At 36.1% G+C, this 21662-nt stretch overlaps 1 protein-coding gene across 2 annotated transcripts in view; it reads left to right on the top strand.

Moving 5' to 3' along the window:
• Nucleotides 1-10866: 10866 nt before the first annotated feature.
• ATXR2 (histone-lysine N-methyltransferase ATXR2) overlaps nucleotides 10867-21662 on the top strand; it is a 250198-nt gene continuing 239402 nt past the window's right edge. For both annotated transcript variants that reach the window (XM_089825371.1, XM_089825370.1), the window contains exon 1: nucleotides 10867-11106. In XM_089825371.1, coding sequence (XP_089681497.1) covers nucleotides 11017-11106 — 90 coding nt within the window. In that variant the 5' untranslated portion in view covers nucleotides 10867-11016. The remainder of the gene's footprint in view (nucleotides 11107-21662) is intronic.

The raw sequence follows: 21662 nt of genomic DNA, 5'->3' as shown, positions 1-21662 counted from the left end.
CCAGACTAAAACATAAATTATATTTAACACGAACTTAACTAAATAAGAGATAAACATTACATAAATAGGTCACACATAGCACAAAATCATATGGATAAGAGAAACATTAAATAAAATACTTGAAGCATGGTCCACTCCAAAAGATAGAGGGGCCATGAATGCAATACACATAACTCAATGCTAGATTTATAATTACTAGAACAACTTACATAGCCATATCAAACATGTAGAAACAAAATGCCTAAAGAATTGCATTACTTAAACTAGCTCTAACTAAACCTTCACACACCATGGTGAGATCCACACGCCACATCAAAAATCATGTCACTTGTCAACAATCCACGTCAGAAGCCACGACAACACATTTCTAGACTAGAGAACAAATTATTGCTCACAATAACACCTGAAGACATTATTTACGGATCACTGAGAACATTTTTTGGATCACCAAGAAAGACCACAACCAAAACCAACAATCGAATATGATTCAAAGCACATTTTCATATCTTCATTCTTGATTTTTGGAGAGGAAAAACCTTCTAAAATAAAATCACTTATAACTATCATCTTCAACTACACAACTTTGTTACAAAACTAGTCACATAACAAATTAACCATCGACTTTAGGACAAAAGAAAATAGCTCTCGAGTATTTGAAAAACATTCTTGCAAACTCCAAAATACATACTTTCTTCCCCATTTTGGAATACATACATGCCTTCCACTATTCTATAGGATCAACATATGAATAAAAGATATATGTGAGATAAGATATATTAGAGTAGAGACTAAAACATTGGCCTTTTTGTATGATGTTATATTATAATATAAGGATCTATAAGGGTGTAACTATATATGTCTTATGGATGGGCAAATGTTTCTTTCTGTTATTAATGTATATACATTATTTGATAACCTAATGTAGTTCCCATAAATGCTAAATTCCCATACCATATTCTCTAGAGCATAATGAAATTATAGTAGAGAATTCTTAGGTACAAATCTGTTGACTATACAACTCCATTTCTTTTGCCAAAAAACATCATATGTTATTTAAGGCATTTAATTGTGTTATAATTGTATTTTTTTTTATTAGCTTTGATTATTATCATCTTTGTTTTTTGTATTAACTATGGTTTCCATGCCCAAACAATCATTTTGTTATCATGAAATCCTTCACTATTAATGTGCCCTTAGATATCAAGAAGCAATTGTCATTACCCTATGTTTCAAGTAAGGCATCAATCTCAACATATCAACCAACAATTTCCTATTTGATGCATTGAATTATATTATGCAATACATTATCTTTTATTCATATTTCGTTGCTTGTTTAATTGTGTTACAAAGGTATACCTTGTATTAACTTTGATTATTGTCATCTTTCTTTTATTTTTGTATCGAGTATGACCTCTATGCATAAGAAATGATTTTGTTCTTATGGCACCCTTTGCTATCGATGTACATTTAAAGAGAAACTTAAAAACATAGACAACTTTTAGTGATTTATATTATGTTTTAAATAGGCTATTAATCTTGACATATTAATAAATATTTTCTTATTTAATATATTGAATTGTATTGAAGTAACTTATTGTATTTGTCGTTGGCAATATACTGTTGTAATCACTTTCTCTTAACTCATGATTAATATTTTCTATTTCAACCAAACAAATGTAATTATTTTTATGTTTATTTTTAATTTTTAATTTTGCTAATATTTAAATGCAAAATTTTTAAGTTCTAAAATCATTAAAAGTATTTTATGGTAATTTGATTGTTTTAGATATATGTGGTCTTATAGGAGCAGATTTCAAGGAAGCACTACCCATATTGTATGAAAATATTTTAGGATGCACACATTTATAAAAATATCAAACATATAAAACATGTTTAATAATTTCTCAATTTAAATAAAAGATTTATACACTAAAGTATAGTTAAGGTATAATAGAAACTAATGTGTTTGAAAAGAACTTTGAGATGTATAATTTGTATGAATGTTATTATAACTACATGTTTAGTTTTCAAGAATAGAAAATTCAAATCTAGTTCTTCCTCATTTTGAGGGTTACTAATTTTATCCACCTTAACCTTTTATAAAAGACTTGCCAACTATAGACTTTTATTCCAATCTCTTTGAAGCATAATGATTGAATAGTGTAACTATTTAACAAGTTGCCTACTATTATTAGCAATTGAAGGTTTTTAATTGACATTTTGAATTTAAGGTTGAAAGGTGTTAAAATTTGAATGTTATGATTTCATAAGATAATAATGGCAACAAATGCAAATCTTCCATTTTATTTTATTTTATTTTTTCAATTCAATATTTAAGTAATATTTTTTAATGTAAAAATTGATAATTAATTTAATTTTAAAAATAATTATTTATAATTTCTTTTCATTTTTAGTTCATTTATCTTATGCAGGTTAGATCTATAAGTAAGAAAGTTTATTCTTGTTGCTTTTAATATTTGATTTTTTTGAACAAGACTATAAAATTGACAATATCAATTTAACCAAGAGAGGACATGTTATGCTAAGTAAACTACTATATCTTTGTATATCGAAAACTACAAGTTTTTGACACATGTAGTAGATATCAAGAAAACTATAATCCTATAGTACTCTCTACGCAATCTACTTCCAGATGAAGTTTTCAAACCTACCCCTTGAAATCTCTCTCATTTAATGCAATTCACTTTTTTCACATAGATTTTACCATACTCAAAATCTGAGAATAACTCAATTTAGATTTTGTACTTGATACTTACAACATATTCTAGAATTAAAATTTATAAATTACAATTCAAAAATTATAATCAAAATAGTGAAAAAACTATCTATGGATGGAAACTAAATATTTTTACTTAATATTTTCTATTTTAACCAATCAAATGCAATTATTTTTGTTTCTATTATTCAATTTTTTTTTAAAACTCTTTTTTTTTTCTTTTACTATTAATTAAACTATATGACAAATACAACTCACTATGTGACACTTGTTCTCTTTGCTTGTATAATCTTTTAATCTTACACTCATTTATTTGTCCCTTCCAACTAATCTAACTAATTAAATATACTTGTAAATTTGAATGATTGAATTGAAATATTAAGAGAAAAGAGTAGGAAAAAAACTTCATGTATTTTAATTGTCAACCTATAATGTTACATATTTTAACCCATACTATTACATATTTTAATTACAAAAATTAAATGTAATTTATTTTAATTAAATTATATGAAAAATTATTTTGAAATGTAAAATGCATCCCTACTATATAGAGATTTATTTTAAATATCAATTATCTTTGTTTAAAATGATATTAAAATAGACTGCATAGCAAACCAAATATTAAATATTTAAAATCATAATTTAAGATTTAAAACTGAATACTGGAAGAGATCTATGGTTCACATAAGGAACAAAGCTAAATGTTAATGAATGAATGAAGGTATTTTAATGATGTTCACGAGCCCAACCAACCTATGAGAGCCTTTTTATGTTATTTCAATGTCAGCTCGCCTATTGTGAATTTGTTTTAAGAAACTAGCTGCTTTATGTAGTCTTGTTTCCTCAAAAAATTGTTGTAATTGACCCTCCTTCAATTTGTCCTCGAATTGCTCCCGAATATCTTGGTAGGAAACACACTCAAAGATGAAGTGTCATTCTGTTTCGACACACCCTTTACTTTAGTAGATGCACTTTCTTTCTTCCTAATCTTCCCTAGGCACCATCCACCTACTTATGTCACACTGTAAACAATAGGATCCCGTTCATAACTACACCACTAGCAGCCTATTTTTACCATTCATATCCACATGTAGGTAATCTTTAATCTCATGGTACCATGTGGGGTGAACTCTTTTGCATAGTGGTCCTTTTTCTTCCCTAATTATTTTTTCCACATAGCCACTTTAAATTTTCCCAACATGAATCTTTTTTATCTCTTCATTGGTGTTGGGGTGCTCTGGCATGTTAATGTTCCACTTAGTTAGCCATTTTACATTTTGCTTCATCTACGCCTTCTTTCTTAGGGCTAACCCCTCTTCAACCACATATTTGGACCATTGTTGCATGTCCATATTTTCAACCTCATTTAAATAGCTTAACAAACGAATAGCCATAGAGGCTTCCATCAGGAACATCCCTGCTTTAGCCAAGAGGATCTCGTATGGTACTGTTGATTTGACCTTAAGGTTAGTAGTGATGAGGTTCTTTTGTATTCTTTCTATTTGCTTCCACTTGTGGTTGGATAGGTTACTCCCCCAAACCTCATACCCGTATAACACAACTAGGGTGACCAGCAATCCAAAAAGAATCTTTTTGGTTTTCCAATCCGAAAGCTCTGTCTGTCTACACCCATTTTGCAATAAAAAGGAAGCCTTTCAACCCCCTTGTATCCACTTAGTTTTACAGTTTCCCAATTGAGCTTCTTGTTAAAGTCTATGCCCAAGTATTTATACTCTTCCACAATCTCAATAGTATTTCCTTCAAAGTGGAAGTCAACTTGCTGTGTTGTTTGTTTCTTAGAGAGAAGACCATAACTTTGGTCTTGTAAGTGTTCACTTGCATCCCGACTTCGTGGCAAAAAATCTGCAAAATTTTCAAATGTTTTCTTAGATCCTTGGTTGGTTGTGCAATTAGAATGAGGTCATTCGCATAGAGAAGCAACTTCACCATGTATTTAGCAAGTTGGACCTCCCCGCCTGCCCTCCTATCCCCCAACTAAAGTTTTATTTAACCATTCTTCCAACTTATCAATATACAAGCCAAATAGAGTGGGTGAGAGAGGGCAACCTTGCTTAACCCCAATATCTCTGCCTAAGCATTCTGACATGTCATCTTTCATTATGATTCTAGCTCTAACATTCTTATAAAGTCTATGAACGACCACTTTATGCTCATTTGAAATTTTGAGTGCTTTCATCATTTTCCAAAGTTTGTCTCTAGAAACAATGTCAAAAGCTTTTTCGAAATCCACAAAACAACAAGAAAGCCTCTTTGCCTCGGCTATCCCAAACCTTTTCAATAAGGTCTCTAAGAATTGACAAAATGGTCAATTGTAGAATATTTTGGTCTAAACCCATCTAAGCTTTTGCTCTCTTTTCTTCTTTCTCGACGAGTGTGCACTTTATCATGCCCCAAATAATTTGCCAGGGAGAGGATTAACCATAGTCGTGTGGTGGTTAGACGGGTTGCGGATAATCAAACCTTTCTATTTGCTAATCTTCAAAGCAGGTGGTCTTAGGCAGGTCGCAGGTCGCAAGTAGAAAGACCTTGCTACGCGCTTTCATAGAACAGACCAAGACTTTTCCTTGGTTAGGCTCATGTATTTCCAGGTCACAGGTCACGTCTGAGGCAGTTCCTGTGGTGGAAGGTTGTGCGAGTGGGAGACAAAAGCATTTGACAGGCGTAGAGTGGGCAGATTTGGTTTGGTCGGCAGTCTTGGCAACCAGTGGGCCCAACCATCCAGTGATAAAAGCTTTGTTATTACTAGTGGGTCCATATTTGCGGGCTTCCAGAGGTAGATCCTAGGTATGCCTTTTCCCTTGTTCTTACCTCTTACATTTCAGTGTACACCTGTTTGGGCTTCTTTTATTATTGCTCCTGGCTTTGGTAAATTTACAACGGTAAAACAACATAAAGAATATATATCAAGGCACCAATGTGCCCTCATGGAAGGAACAAATGAGGAAATCACAGAAACACCTGCAGAGAAGATACTTGTACAAGTATCATTGATTGACCAACCAAAGATAATAGAGACACAGCTAGAACTAGGTGGGTCCACCTTCCAAACCACAGGATCTGTTAATAATAGGGTGGTAGAGAATCTGATAGTTAGGGCACCTGTAACAACAGAACAACAAACTAATCTGGGAGAAACTACGAAACACAATAACATTTCTGGTAACAATGGCTTGGTCCTGACATACGGGGATAGTTTAATGCACATCATCATCATCAAGTGGAATCAAGGGAGTTTCCTCATTCTTCTAGGACCCTCAGCCGGACACGCAAGTTCATTCAATCTTGGAGGGACAAATGGTAATTTACCCACAAACACTTTGAGCTTCTCACAAGCCAGTGGACCACCCACAGGAGGAAACTACACTTATGTGAATGCCAAGCAATATAAAAGAATAATTAGGTGGAGAAAGATATGAAAGTTTAAAAATGCAAAAGAGGGAAGTTAGCAGCTTTACTTTCGAAACCGATTCCACATACCTCAGACAGCTCAAGGGAGGCAGAAATAAATCTAAGGCTGACTGAAATCTTTGAAACAATTAAGCGGTTTGATAATATGAAAGATATTAACGGTAAAGAGAAGACACATAATTCTCGGGTGATAGACACAGTGGAAGATGGGCTGCCAAATAATTACAGCGCCACAAGGACACCTATGACGTGGTATCCAGACATCTTTGTAAACGATTTGGTAGCTATGAAGGAGAGGGTGTGGGCGCTTGAAGAGAGGAGCCAGATAGAAAGTATCACAATGAAAAGAGTTACTGAGGATAACTGGAAATTGACAGCGGAGGTCAAGTCACTTAGAGAACAAATTCAAAAATTTCAATTTAATATGGAAAAAGGAGAGTATGAATTAATATTGTTAAAGAAAGAAGTAGGAGAAAAGAGGACAACAGCAAGTACTTCAGGAGAAGGAGAGGCTACGGAAAAAGATGAAACTCTGCAAATGAAAAATATACAAGATGCCATGGCCAATATGGAAATAAAAGAGAATCAACTCAGAGAACAAATTGAAGAAGTTAGATCATGGGCTAACATAGTAAAGGGACCAGCAAACACTTCTATTGACAACATAGAAAAGCAAGTTCAAAGACAGATTAGAGAGGAAAAAGAAAGAAATGAGAAAGCAACAAATATTATCATCAAAGGACTACGAGACTATGGAGAACAGGAGAAAACAACGGATTTAGTTAAAGACTTCTTTAAAGACCAATTAGATTGGCATGGAACAACCATACAAGCACAAAGAATCGAAAAATGGATTAGAGGAGGCAAAGACAGACATATTAGAGTGACAATGAGGAATACAAGAGATAAAAACAACATTTTCAGCAAGAGGAAGTTTCTTAGAGGCACACACATATATCTTGATGATGACCTCACCATAACTCAGCAAGAAGAAAGGAGGAAGGAATGGGAAAAAGTGAAAACAATGAGAGAAAATGGCAAGTGGGCGTGGTTACAAAATGGCAAAGCCCAAATTAACGAAAAAATCACAAACAATAAATAGGAACTCGGGCCCACCCAAGAACATTTAACTATAGTTAGTTGGAACTGTAGAGGTTATCCTTGGAGAAGAGGACCTGGTTAGGGCCGATAGCTAAAGATAATGACATCATTATGCTTACCGAGACACATGAGCATGATGGATGTAGGGTTCCAGATTTTGAAGGGTATAAAAAGGTATCACTATGGAATGAGAAGATAGATAATGGTAAGGGGCATGGAGGCATCACTGTTCTAATAAAAGAAACTTGGAGCAGATTTGTAAACTTAGAGAAAGAAGATGTAAACAAGCAGTATATTTGGATTAAAATAACGGAGAATCAGATTACTACGAGGGTGGCTGTTTGTTACTTCGCCCCAAAAGGCTAAAAAATGTATAAAAAGCATAGATTGGATCGAGAAGACCCTTTTGCTGCACTCAAAAAAGACATAGCAGCCTTTAGCTCTCTAGGGGAAATAATGATAATAGGAGATTTCAATGCTAGAACAACAAACAACCAAACTCTCAATCTTAAGGAGAGTTACAACAAAAACAGAAACCCAGTTTGACTTGAAGAAGAAGGGACACAAAAATGGGAAAGATCTTCGCAGGATAACATGGGAAAGATTAATCATTTTGGTGCTGAATTACTAAGTTTATGCTGCCTATATAACATGGTCATATGTAACGGTTTGGAAAAGTGGCCTAAATCAGGTGGAATCACATGCAAAAGATACAATGGACAAAGTGTTGTTGACTATGTAATATGCTCGCAAGAATATGTCGCAAAGATAATTAACTTTGAGATACAAGACTGCCCCATGGAGCTAAAATCTGATCATAACCCCATTTTGATAAGGGTTGCCACTCACTTTAAAGATCAACATATTGTCCCAAAACCTTTACAAAAGAGGAAGAGGATTACGATTGGCAAAGTTTTAATGACACAAGAAAACCATGCTACTTTTCAAAACTCTCTTTTGCGGCTGTCTAGAGTTCTGGAAAACCATCCCGAGTCTGATAAACAACATTTCATGGACAAGGATAATCTTGTTCTTACTATCATTAAAGCATTGGAGGAGTGTAAAAGATCTAAAGCCACTAGAGAAGCCAAGAACACTTTTTCGGCTAATCCGTGGTTTGATGAAGAATGCAAAACAACAAAAAGAAATTGGAAAAAGAACATAAATAAAGAAAGTAGAAAGGAGTATGAGCAGCTGATTAAAAAGAAGAAAGGAGAGTATGTAAATAAGAGAAGAATTGAGTTGATTAATCTTGGTAAAAACAATCCTAGAAAGTTTTGGAAAGAACTTCAGCAGAGAAAAACTCAGTTAGAGAACAACATAACAGGAACCAAATGGCTGGAATATGCCAAGACTCTCTACAAGTGTGATCTAGGAGAACGTAGAACCATGGAAATAGAGCCTATAGGGGAGTTATTCAGCGAAAATGATATTATCCAAGGCATAAGGAGGTTAGCTGCCAGTAAAGCACAAGATATAGATGGGCTTCAAGCTGAATATTTAAAATGGGGTGTTGAAACTCTCACACCACACATCACTAAAATTTTCAACAGTGTCAATAGAGAAGGTTTTCCTATAAAATGGACAACAAGTGTGGTGATCCCACACCACAAAAGTGGAGATATAAATAATCCTTCTAATTACCGAACCATCATGATCAATCCACTTTTTGGCAAGTTATTTGGCGGCTTGGTAGAACAAAAAATCAGCAACTGGGCTGAAACAGAAGGCAAACGTGCAATAGGGCAAGCAGGCTTTAGACAGAAGCACTCTACTATAGATCATGGCATCACTCTTAGATACTTGATTGAGAAAGTTTGGGACACTCCGGGGAACGAGGCTTTTTGTTGTTTCGTGGACTTAAAAAAAGCATTCAACACAGTGCCACGTAATAAATTATGGGATAGAATGGTAGAGTTGGAAGTTCCTAAAGAACTTAGGTCAGCAATTTACAGATTATATGAGCAGGTCAAAGCTAAAATCAGAACGACAGAAGGGCTATCAGAAAACTTTGACAGCAACATCGGTGTTAAGCAAGGGTGTCTGCTATCTCCAACTTTATTCGGGCTCTATATTGACAAATTAGAAGAGTGGATAAACAAGACCAATGGTGAGAGAGTGCAGCTAGCCCACTTTGTGATAAGATTGCTCTTATATGCAGATGATCTCATAATTTTTGCTAGAACAACTAAAGGTTTGAAAGAGCACTTGACAACACTAGAAATTTTTTGTCATGAAGTTGGAATGCAAGTTAACACTAGTAAAACCAAAATTATGATCTTCTCGCTGAAGAAGAATAGGGGCATACAAGACGAGTTTCTATTGGAAAATAGCCCACTTGAGATTGTGGAAGAGTACAAATACTTGGGCATCGATTTTCATAACAAACTCAATTGGGATACTTGCAGATCAAAAAGGATCCAAGGGGGATGGAAGGCATTATACTCTTTACAAAACAAGTGCAGGAACGCAGAATTATGGGATTGGACGACCATGAAAACTCTTTTTGGTTTGCTGGTCACTCCGGTTATTTTATACGGATGTGAAGTGTGGGGAGGTGGTATGTCCGAACAAAAATGGCAGCAAGTAGAAAGAATCTAAAAACACTTCATCACATGCAATCTTAAAGTCAATACCACAGTTCCGTATGAGATCCTTTTGGCGGAGGTGGGTTCCTATCCATTAGAAGCCGTTGCTTTGGTCCGAATGATAAGCTACTTAAAGAAAACTCAAGGTCTGGAAACACATCGTTGGCCCAAGTTAATCATAGAGGAAAAACTTGTGAGGCAAAAAAGCACATGGATGAAGCAAAATGACAAATGGATGCGAAAATGGGATATCAACATCCAAACTTGCCCAGATAAGATAACATTACAGAAATAAAAAAGTTTGTCAATGAAAAATTTCACAATATTCTGTGGACAAGACACATAGGGCGAAAAAAATTCTATTACATTAAATAATTTAATCCCACTTATAGTCATGATGAAAAGGCCTATATAAGAGCACCTATTAACTGGAAAGCAAAAATATTGATGACACAACTTAGAACTAGTTCACATCAGCTGCGATGTGAAACTGGTAGGTGGCAAGTTCCAAAGGAAGAGTGGGCAGACAAAACATGTTTATTTTGTAATATGAGAATAGTTGAGACAGAGCAGCACTTTGTCAAGGACTGCCTGGCTTACAATGACATCAGATCTGGTTATACAAAAATATTGTAGAACAAGGACTTCAAATATTTATTCGAGGAAGATCAAGTGAAGAGAGCAGTGGATTTGATTACCAAACTTCAGAGAAGGAGAGACAAGTTATCCAAAACTTTACAACTGACTAGTTCCGCTCCTGACTCGGGAGGGTGATTGCATGGGTCCCATAGACTACTTTAGTCTCGTGGACATCATTAAAATCTATCATATCATATCATATCATATCAAGCTTACAAGCCGCCAACTATAGTTTGGGCACAATACGTGTCATTCCTGTAAGCTGTCCCGCCCTTCTTACTGAATAACACTCGTGGCTTAACGAACTCTGTTGTGTTTACGTAACATCGAATTTCGATCATATTAAACCCTTATTAAACCTGTTCCGTAGGTAGTGTCTCCTAGATCTTGGTATTTTTACAAGCAAATTTGCGCTATAAATGCATAGCAAAAAATTATTGAAACACGAAGTTATCGACCATTGTTTAGCTTAAACAGAATTTAAGCATTCCTGTAAGAGGGAAGGACTTGTTGCAGGCTGAAATGGAAGGCGTGTACGATTCAGATTTAGAGCTCAAATATGCGGATCAGATTGCTGGGCTTCTCAGTACACCTTCACCTCAGGCTGTTGAGGTTAGTGGCTTTTTGTTTTTATTAGTTGTACTTTTCTGTCCAGTCTTTCTTTCGAAATTTTACTGGGAGAGCATAGCACTTAGCCCAAATCAAATAATCAAACTAATACAAACGAAGAGGGCCAATAAATTACAAGTATCAGGATAAATAAGTTTACATTTTTGCTTCTGTAATATATACTATTTTCAAGCTCCTATGAATACTATTTAAAGCCAAGTGTTCATAGGGCTCAGAGACTAAACCACATGACAAAAGAACGACAGATTACAAAATCAGATTAACCTTAAATGCCAACGATACTATAAAAGTTCAGCGTGCTCACAGTAAGTCGAGCTCAGAACATGTCTCCAATGATGAACTATAAAGTAAAAATAAAATTAGAAATTTGTAACTAACTAAAAGATTACAGACAATGTTGATTATTTACCAGTAGTAGAATAAGCAGCAATAACACTACCATTTTCTCGAAGATACAGTCGAAAATGATACCATTATCTTGCATGAGCTAAATGTTTGTTCATCTTTATATAATGATGTCCTGCTTCTGCGGAGTTGCCGAGTAAGAATGTCTCAAGTCTATCACTTTAAAGTTTAAACTACAAATTTCTACGTCAAAGTGGTGCATATATAGAATTTCGTGCCACCTTAGAAAAATGGTGACATAGAAGACTTAAAAATGAGAACCGCCTTCAAATATAACACTAGGGATGGCCATCACAGAAGTTTCACTTAAGTTTGCGAATAAAGGCAGAAGAAAATCAATTCTCCCAGTCCAGTTTGATTAGCAGAGTAGTTTTCATCTATTGTTTGTAGCTAGTATTATCTATTGTGAAAACTCGGTCACATTCTTCCTGATTGAACTTGATTTGAGTGAGCTGCAACCAAAGAGAGACATTGGGACCTTACCAGTTGTTTGCCAGTGGGCTCTAGCCTTGAAGGCCGCCAGCACTTGACCAATCCAAGCTGGAAAAACATCACTTTGGTCTGTGGGGACTGCTAGAATTAACCTTTTCCAACTGCATCCATGCCTCAAATCTGGGCTTGCAAGGTTATCCAACGGGGCCCCAACCTGTTCTTCTTTTTTCTAAATGCACAAGATCCCTTAGAGCTTTCTCCACAGACCCTTTGAGCTTCTGAGTTCCTCAATTGTCTTATATAGATTACACTCAAATCTCTCTGATTTATTTTTGCCTATTCTCTCCACCATGGATCTCAAAGAATGATATCATGAAGTGCAAGACTGGTATAGCTCTATCGATAGGGAGAATCAAGGGCATTTTCAACTTATATAATTGTTCAGTTCTCCATTTCAACATAACGCTTTTTTAAGAGTTCAAACTTCAAACCCATTAGAAAGTGAGTGAACAACATCTTACATGGCAATAATTTCTTCCATTCAAGGGAAACATACTAGTATTTCATCCTCTTTTCAAGCTTTTAGATGCTGTGTAATGTTCCGTTCCCATCACCTCTGTCTAACTACTCAAACACATGACATAAACAGGCCGTACAGCTGAGAGTCAGACGTCCGTACAGTAGGGTAAGTATCGAGCATGGAGATGATTGATGGAAGTTTGCACGGGATTCTTAGCAGAGGCCGTACGGTGGGTGTGGTGATCTCACCTATGTCAAAGTCGTACAGTATGCAATGCCAGGAAGGGCTGTACAGTGTCTAGATTTTGGCCACATGTAAGGTATGAGAAAAGCAGATCGTACAGTGTGGGGAAAGGAGCCCGTACGGTGGTGGGGAGGATGAGTGGCCGGCCGTATAGATGGGGTAAGTATTCAGCTGGCTGTACGGTGTCTTGATGCATAGAGAGGGCCGTATGGTAGTGTGGGGGCCATACAAGGAGAAGGGTTTAAGGAAACTCAGGTGCTATAACAACTTCCTACACTAATCCCTTAAGGAAAGTATTGTGCAAATTTCTATTAAATCTTTACAATTTTAGATTCGATATTATGTAAATAATAATATTGCTATCAACAATGGATACAAAAAACAAATAGAGAAAGAAAACACATAAACACAAAGATATGCCAAAGGGGAAAAACCTTTCGGTAAAACAACCCCACCCCTCCAAAACTTGCACAATATTATCTTCAACACATAAGGTTACAACACACTTGCAATGCAAGTTCTTTCAAGAGAACAATGACACAGAAGGCCAAACCAATAGCAACATACCATACCAACAATACACTTTCTCACTCTCCAATCTGCAACCTAAAAACACTTATATCATGTGCTTTCCCTTTTAGGGCAACTTCCAAAGAACAACCGTATTAGGGTTTTAACATTCTTTGGAAAAATAGGAACGGAATTTTTTTTTTTCAGGGCGATGCTCTGAACCTCGTACATAAGTTGGAGACTCAAGTGTACAGTACTCAATGATCAATTGCCACATGTCTTCACATCTTCACCCATCATCGAATCTTCTAGAGATAGCTCTTACGCATCATAGGAATCCGTCATAACCGTTTCAGCCATGATCTCCTTACACACAATTCAAGATGCCGACACATACAAGTGGAGTGACACATCGACATGCCAACTAGACATGTACACTCACTACACCCACACTTAATTACATTATTTGCAAAAAATCCATTTACAAAACAAATAATAAGAATAAGAATTATCCAAAGTTGAGACACCTTATTCCTAACAAAGGGATGTTGGGCCATACAGTATCAAGGGTGCAGGCCGTACGAATGTATTGGGGAGTTATACGGAGGAGGATAGAAGAGGCTGTCTTGAGTGTGTAGAAAGTGGTGACGGAGGAGATTGCAGTATGTGGTCGCTTTCTAATGTTTCCAGAATGGAATTGATAACTCGAGCAAAATATATAAAAGACACCAAAGCATGTATATAAATATATTCCAGACAAAAAGGTGTTCCAGATTCGCCAGATCCAAAGCAAAGAAGTACAATGGACGAAATAGGGTGAGGGTTGAATCCCACCGAAACCAAAAGAGCCAAATAGGGAAGGTCTTTCACTTCCGAAATGACGAACAACAGAGAATCCCAACGGGAATTCGTAGTACAAAGAAATAATTCAAATCACATACCAACAACTACCTACAAGCCGTACTTAAACCTTTCTGAGGGTGTGCAAAGATAGCCAACGGCTACACCTACCTATGGAAACAAAACAAAAATGGGTTCGAGATATACTAAATCAGTCGGCCCATTAACAAAGGTTTGATTAAATATTTATTTAATGACGGGAACACTACATGTTGTGCTTCCAACCTTGTTCTAACGTCTTTGGCCCCTAGAATTCTTGTTAATGCCCATGAGAGCAAATTTGCAGCATTGATCGAATCAACCTGTTTATTAATGAAGCTCCCTTCCATAGAGGAATTTGTCCTGATTACTTATGAGATCTACCCAATTTCTATCCTAGGAAGCCCTTACTGATGCCAATGGTCTTGGCTTCTCTATGTAGAATATTCCATACACATTGATTAGTGTTAGACTTCCCCCCACCCTCTGATCCATAAATTCTTGAACTTTTAGAATTTAAGATCACAAAAATATTTGTGCTTCTTCTTGCTTGAGTCAAATGAAGTTTATTAAGAGGTAAGAATATTATGAACATAACAGGAAGGAAACTTGCATTAAAATAGTCATGGAAACTCAAAACAACCCATATATTTTTATCCTAGAAACCTCATGAGGGGAAAGCCACATGAAATGTTACTGGCAAACGCCTTGCCACCTTGTTTTATTACTTGGGAAACAAGTAAAACTAGTGGGTGAAGAAATGGCTGCCCTCTTCTTTTTGTCTATCTCAATAAATTGTTGGATAGCATAATTTCCTCTCTCACAATATTTTCCATATCTTTGTATGAATCAAAATCTTATGGCAATTTGTTAAAGATTTATTTGGATGTTGGAGCATTCTCTTAGCTCTTAGAAGATTTCTTGTGTTTGGTGGAGGTGAAATGGTCTCTATTCATTTTGCATGCCAAACATACACAGTCAAGGGCAATTATCACACTTATGAATTTGACCTTGACACTATTATAATCGTAGTCTAGTTATCCTACTTAGTTTCTTGACCACCTTGTTTTGTCCTTTACTTGGGTCCTAAATCCATCTTATTGTTCATGTTTTTTTCACTAGATCCTTTCAAATCATATCTCCCCTTTTAGGGAACTTTTGGTTCTACAAGAGCTCAATGAGACATGAAGTGGGAAGAGCATGTCTCTGTGTTTTCCCTCAAATACCTTGTGGCTTGACTGAGCTTTCAATCATCGAGTTCTATATTCAATGATTTAGGACTCTATTCTTAGTTTCCATAATTTTCTTTTCTTGAATTGGGTTTGCTGCTAGACGCTTTCCAAGGACCTACTGGTCATCAGGGATCAGGGTTGCTACTTGACACATGCAAAGGAGCTATTAGAGGTTGGAACCGGGGTTGTGGCTTGACACATGCCAAGGTGGAAGGTAGCGTGAATTTCAAGCCTTCCATGAGAGTCTGTAAGGCTTGTAAGGCTAACATGTGATGTAATGTGCAAAAGGTCCACTAAGGCCAACCTGTGATGTAGTGTGGATAATTCAAATTTAGGTCATGGTGCTGCTTTGGGGCTTGGCCAACTAATTTGCTTTTGTTGATGGGTAACATATAAAACGAGGAAAACATATCAATTATGGGAAGCATGTGATGTTATTATATCTTTTTGGCAATTTGTGTTCAACCTATCTTTCATGGACATCAACCCATAGGAGATTGTGATCAGTGAATGAAAACCAATTGGTTGTTGGAAGCAGATGATGAAAAACCCTTTGGTTCTTTGAGAGCATTTTCACTTAGAGATTGCTTTGGAATGTGAAGGATTTGTAGGGAAGTCTAGTGTGACCATTGCGGTTGCAAATTGTAGTTGTTCTTGTTGCTGTTGTATTGATTGTCATAATAGCCCATTGATTATTGAGATCTGCTCAAATATATAATTTGCTGCTAGAGTTTGATTCAATTTTGCAAGTTCATATATTGATTGGCTAGTTTTGTTCATATTGTTTGATAACGAGTAAATTGCCGCTATTAAAATATTGTTTGGGAGCATTGTTTTTTTGATCGGTAATAGGTTTTTTATTTATATAAAAAATATAAGCAAATTTTACATTATAGAGTAAATCATGACCATCTCCCAAAAATTTCACCTTTACATTATGGTAATACCAGAGTCGAATTTCAGACATAGCACATTGACTAACTATCCATAATGGGGTATAAATTCATACCAACAAAAAAACCCCTAACCCACCACCCAACCACTTATAGTATTTACACAGACTCAAAAAAACTACACAGTTGAATCCTGATAGCAATATTACAATCTGCATAGACATTAGATGAAACATATACAATTTTCATGGAAGAAGGTGGGGGGAAGGATAGGGTGATGAACCACCCATTATACCTATGCCACCACTACTCGACGATTCACTAATCTTGAAACCACCACCACACTGCTCCTCTTGAACAGGAGAAGTTCCTGAGGGCTCAACAACTACAGAGTGGTCACCATCAGCACTTGTGTCCAATTGCACACCACGCCTATGAGCGTGCTTCTTGCGAGGAGCTCGTTCACATTATTGAACCCTACCCTGTCCATTGCCTCCAGAGTATCTTTCTCTTCCACCAACATTGCCACCCTTATCTCAACCTTGCCTTGCCCTTCTTTGTTCACTCCTTTGGTTTTCCATATCTTCCCATTGTCCTACAAAACACAACGGGAAGAGGTCTAGATTTATTCAATTCCTTGGAATACTAGCAGCCAACTCAAGGTCCTAGTCGTGTACGAAATCTACTAGCAAGGGCCATGCCCTTTTTGCATCATTTTTCCTTGCAAGAAAATCTCCCAGGCTTCTTTCAAAAAGGAAAGGATATACATGGGGCTAATAGCTAGGAAACCCTAGCCAATCTCCATGAGCTGCAACAAAACCTTGCTTAGACACCGTGGAAATGAGAATGTCATTAAGCTCAACAGGCTATTCCGACTTCACACACCTCTCTACAATACACTTCACTTGCCCTTTTGAGGCAAAATGTAGGCCCCAAGCACAAAAGAGGGAGGCAGTATTGGCATTTCTCCACCATTTGAAGTCAGAGACGACATATCCAAATCCTAGTAAAGCCCAAATGATATTGAAAAAGAACAGATGGGTCGAGGTGAAGACATTCCTCAACTATTCTTCAATCATAGGCCCTTTGAAGGCCATTTGCTTCTTTAGGGCACCAAAAGCAAAGTTTGCCTCCATTTTTCTTCTTGCAATTCATCCTCGACACACTTCGCCATTTTCATCACCACAAAATGCCATCAAAATGCCAAAAATCAAGGTATATAGGGTACATTCCTTGCATTGAATATACTTTTCGGGGAATCTGTGATACAAGGCAAGTGAATTTGCTTGTGCCATCTTGCAAAAATATTTATTATCCATTTTGTCCCTTGCCACCTATTGATGTGTCAACCAACTCATCGTGTTACATCAACTCTCCATAACATTCGCCATGATGTCACTATATTTCTCCCATTATGTAGTTGCCATGTCAACCGTAAACTTGGGTAATGAATTAGCAAGTGGGTTTCCCTCCCTATATATGTGTGAGATTTTCAATTTTTCTTAATTTTCTCCTTATGATATCCACCACTTTTTGTAGTCTCCACACATGCATTTTGCTAGTCAAAATGACATTTACAATGATTTGGAAATCACCTTCCAAATGCGAGTTTTTGACATGTAGTCTTTGTCCCAAGTCGACCCCAAGAATATCCACTTGGACTTTTGCTTCATTATTGCTTCCTACTCCCAATGTTTTTTTCTTTGTGGCAAGAATATTACCATAGGTATCCCTTGCTACACACCCTGCACTTGTGGGATCCAGATTGCTTTGGCAGCTCCATCTAAGTTCACCTTGACCCGTCCCTCATCTCTGCACCCCTTTTGAAGATCAACCTTCACACGCCCATTAACAGGTGTTTGGGAGCATTGTTGTTTGTTGCAAATTTTCCATTTTAGTAAAATTCTTGAAGGGACATTATAGTACCAGGGTCTAATAAAATTTTGATAAGGCCTCAAAAAAAATATCATTTAAAAAAAATATTGGAATTACAAATTATGACAAAATGACCTTCATGTAGCCTAGAATGCATGGTCTTCATTTTGACAAATATTTGTGTTTCTTTTTATCATTATCGAAGAAGACCTACGTTATTGCCCGCTATATATTTTTTTAATAAATATCAATAGCTTATGCCCTTATAAACATCAAGGGAAAGTTTTTGAACATAATGTTAGTTGGGGTCATACCCTTATCACATTTATGTATCTTTCTAAGTTATGGTTATAAAATTCTATTTTTACTACATGCTTTATTAGGTGTATATCATGTACTAATTAATAATCTAATTATAATATATGGCAATCTTGAATCGGTGTGGCAACCATCCATTCGACTATTTTGTCACATCTCCTATTAATTAAGGAGCTTCTCTCCCTTAAATAAGTTATAGGTTTTTTGGGAGAATGTAGTGCATAGGAGTTTATAGGTCGTGTAGCAGTAGGGAGAAGTGAATGACTCCAATTTAGCTTGTTAATCTATAGACAAAAATGTAAGTATTTTAATAGTAAAATGATGCTTTGTGGGTTGTTTACCTTTTATGATTTTTCCATGTTAATTTGTGTCTATATGATTATAAGTATTTTATTTCTTTTATTGTTTTTGATAAAATGGTTTAAAGTCATATGACATATTAATCATATTAAAAATACAGTTCATCATTTGTGTAGCTTAGTTATTTCCTTATTCTTTTAAATTAAATAATTATTTAATTAATGATTGATAAATATCATTAATCACATTATTTATTTTACTTTCTCCAAGTAACTTGTATTCCATCTTTCTTACTTTTGGACGCAAACTTGTTATGCCTAGTACGAACATGAGAGTGAAAACATGATTAGAATGTAATATCCCTTGTTGGGATACGAGATCTTACATAATTTTAACTCAAAATTTTCAATTGAACTTTTGCAGACCAATTCCATATATCCAATTTTCTATTGTTTGTCTTTTTCGGCGTGTTAATATTTCTTTTTATACTTTGATATGAGAAAAGGTGTGTCTTTTCATTTAATTAATTATATTATTTATGATAATAATATTAATATTAATATTTTTTCTATTAAGTATAGAGAGTCAACAGGGAACATAAAAAGAGGGAGCTGGGACAGAAAATCATTCTGCCAGCTATTACAACAGCCTCAAACAGAAAAATAGGGGTACTTACTGCAATCCTATCACCTTATACAACTTATACATAAACATCACATCATTGGAGTATAACCCATTACATTCTAAGAGTATATAGACAAGATAGCATCCTTAGAGAGTAATAACAAGATTACAAACAGTGATAAAAAACTAGGAATCTAAAACATTTAGTTCCGTCCCCCTTCATAACTAGCATTATAATCATTAGGAGCCCAACCATCTGACTCAGCATCCCTGTTGCTGGTAACAAGTCTGTCTTGAGCGTTTGAGTCCCATTCAGAGTGATATTCCTGTGTAGGCCCACTATTGGCTCTGCTTTCCAAGTTGTCAGCTTGCGGATCAGCACTGGGAGTGCTCACAATGTCATGTTCCACCCCCTCTCCATCACTATCATTGATGGTCATCTCACCTTGAGGTTCATTGTAGCAGAAATTTCTGATGTCTTTTTGAAAAACTATCATAGCACCTTCTTGAATCAAGGAAATAAATTTGTCCTTTGGTACCTTCATAACAGCAGTCACCTGTGACATTATGTGAAAAAGTTGAGTTTGTGATTAAACTTAGTAAGAACCCTTGGCCTGGATTGGAAAATATCTCAACAGTTAAAGTAAACCAGAATTTGTTAAGATGCCTATCAAAGACCTCAACAAAACCAATAATGGCTTTAAAGAAAGATATACTAGGATAAGCACTCCAAACAACATTATTACCAAGGAATAAAGCCCAGATCTTGGAAGCCCAAGAACAACTGAAAAAAAGATGCTCAAAAGTTTTAGCACAATGACAAATAGAACAAAAGACAGTTTGTTTACCATTTTGAGACAAAAAAGACCCAACAGCAAGCTTTTTAAGCAGTAAGATCCATCGAAAGCAACATTTTTTTAGGCTCAACATTAGAGTCCAAAAAGCTAAAAAATATAAAGCCACCTACTACAAGGCCAGTTAAAGTCCTGGACTAGCTTGATATGGTTGATAATATCATCATCATCATTCAACATCTCATACATTTGCTTGCAAGAAAAATCCTTTAACACATTCCCGTTACACCATCCAATGTGATTGAAAGAATCAGTAGCAGAAATGACTTTACCAGGAAACCACTTACCCACTGCTTTTTGAAGGAGAGTGTAGGTCTTCTTTTGAGGTCTAGGAATGTCAAATTTGGTCTTAAGATCGTCCCAGGGAATGACATCATTGTCAGCCACAATATCTTGAACGAGGGATATGCCTTTGCTATTCCAAATTTTGGCAGAACAACATTGGGTAAGAGCTAAAGGCTTATCCCTGAAATAAATGCCCCACCAAATAGATACTATCTCTAACAGCATAAGTAGGGCTCTTACCAATAGCATGTCTAGAGAAGATAAGAGTTCCACCCTGGCACCAGGCCTTCCAAATAGAAGCAAAAACCTTACAACCAAAGACTTCAATATCAAAATTTCCAAACACCATGTCATGGAAAGGTATGTCCTTCCAAAGCTTCCTCTTTTTGACTTGAGATCTGCAAATGCTATTTCTAGAAAGGACTTACCGAAGCTCATTTTCATAAAGAGCATTGATGATCCACTTAGCCACAAGCAAAACTCCTTGTAATTTTAAGTCTTTCAACCCAAGACCCCCTTTGTTTCTAGGAGAAGTACACCACTTCCATTTAACACAATGTCTTTTATTATTTCCCAGGCCATCAGAGCATAACATGTCCCTGAGGATTTTTTCTAACTTACTGGTATGAGCCTTAGCAAAAAACCAGGTAGATGCGTAGTATAAATCATGGGAGGCAAGCACTTTCTGAACTAGCTGGACCCTTTGGGCAAGGGAGAGCAGGTGAGTTTGCCATTTGATATGCTTTCTCTTAATTTTTTTATAAGTCCACTCCCACATATCTGACAAGGAAGGATCAAGAGAAAAGGGTATGCCAAGATATCTGACAATATGGTTAGGGCCAAACCAGTTCCAACTCCTTTCTTTTATCCAATTGGGAGGGGAATCAGCCCAACCAAGCACAGAGGATTTCTGAGGTGCAATCTTTGCTCTTGAAGCCACACAAAAAATCTGCAGTCTATTAAGCACATTATCAAAGTTCTTCTTAGAGAGCTCCACAAAAAGAGCAGTATCATCAGCAAACGTTCAATACGAAATTCCTCCTTGTTAGGTAAAGTTATCCCTTTAATAGGCGGACCAAATTCTCTAGCCTTCAAAATGTAAGAAAGAGCATCAGTAGCAATGACAAAAAGAGCAGGGGCAAGAGGGAAACCTTGCCTAATAGATCTG

Source organism: Cupressus sempervirens, chromosome 4 (genome assembly GCF_028749045.1).
Source record: "Cupressus sempervirens isolate cs-2001-9-10 chromosome 4, ASM2874904v1, whole genome shotgun sequence".
In the NCBI taxonomy this organism is placed as follows: domain Eukaryota; kingdom Viridiplantae; phylum Streptophyta; class Pinopsida; order Cupressales; family Cupressaceae; genus Cupressus; species Cupressus sempervirens.
This window is presented reverse-complemented; position numbering and strand designations above follow the sequence as displayed.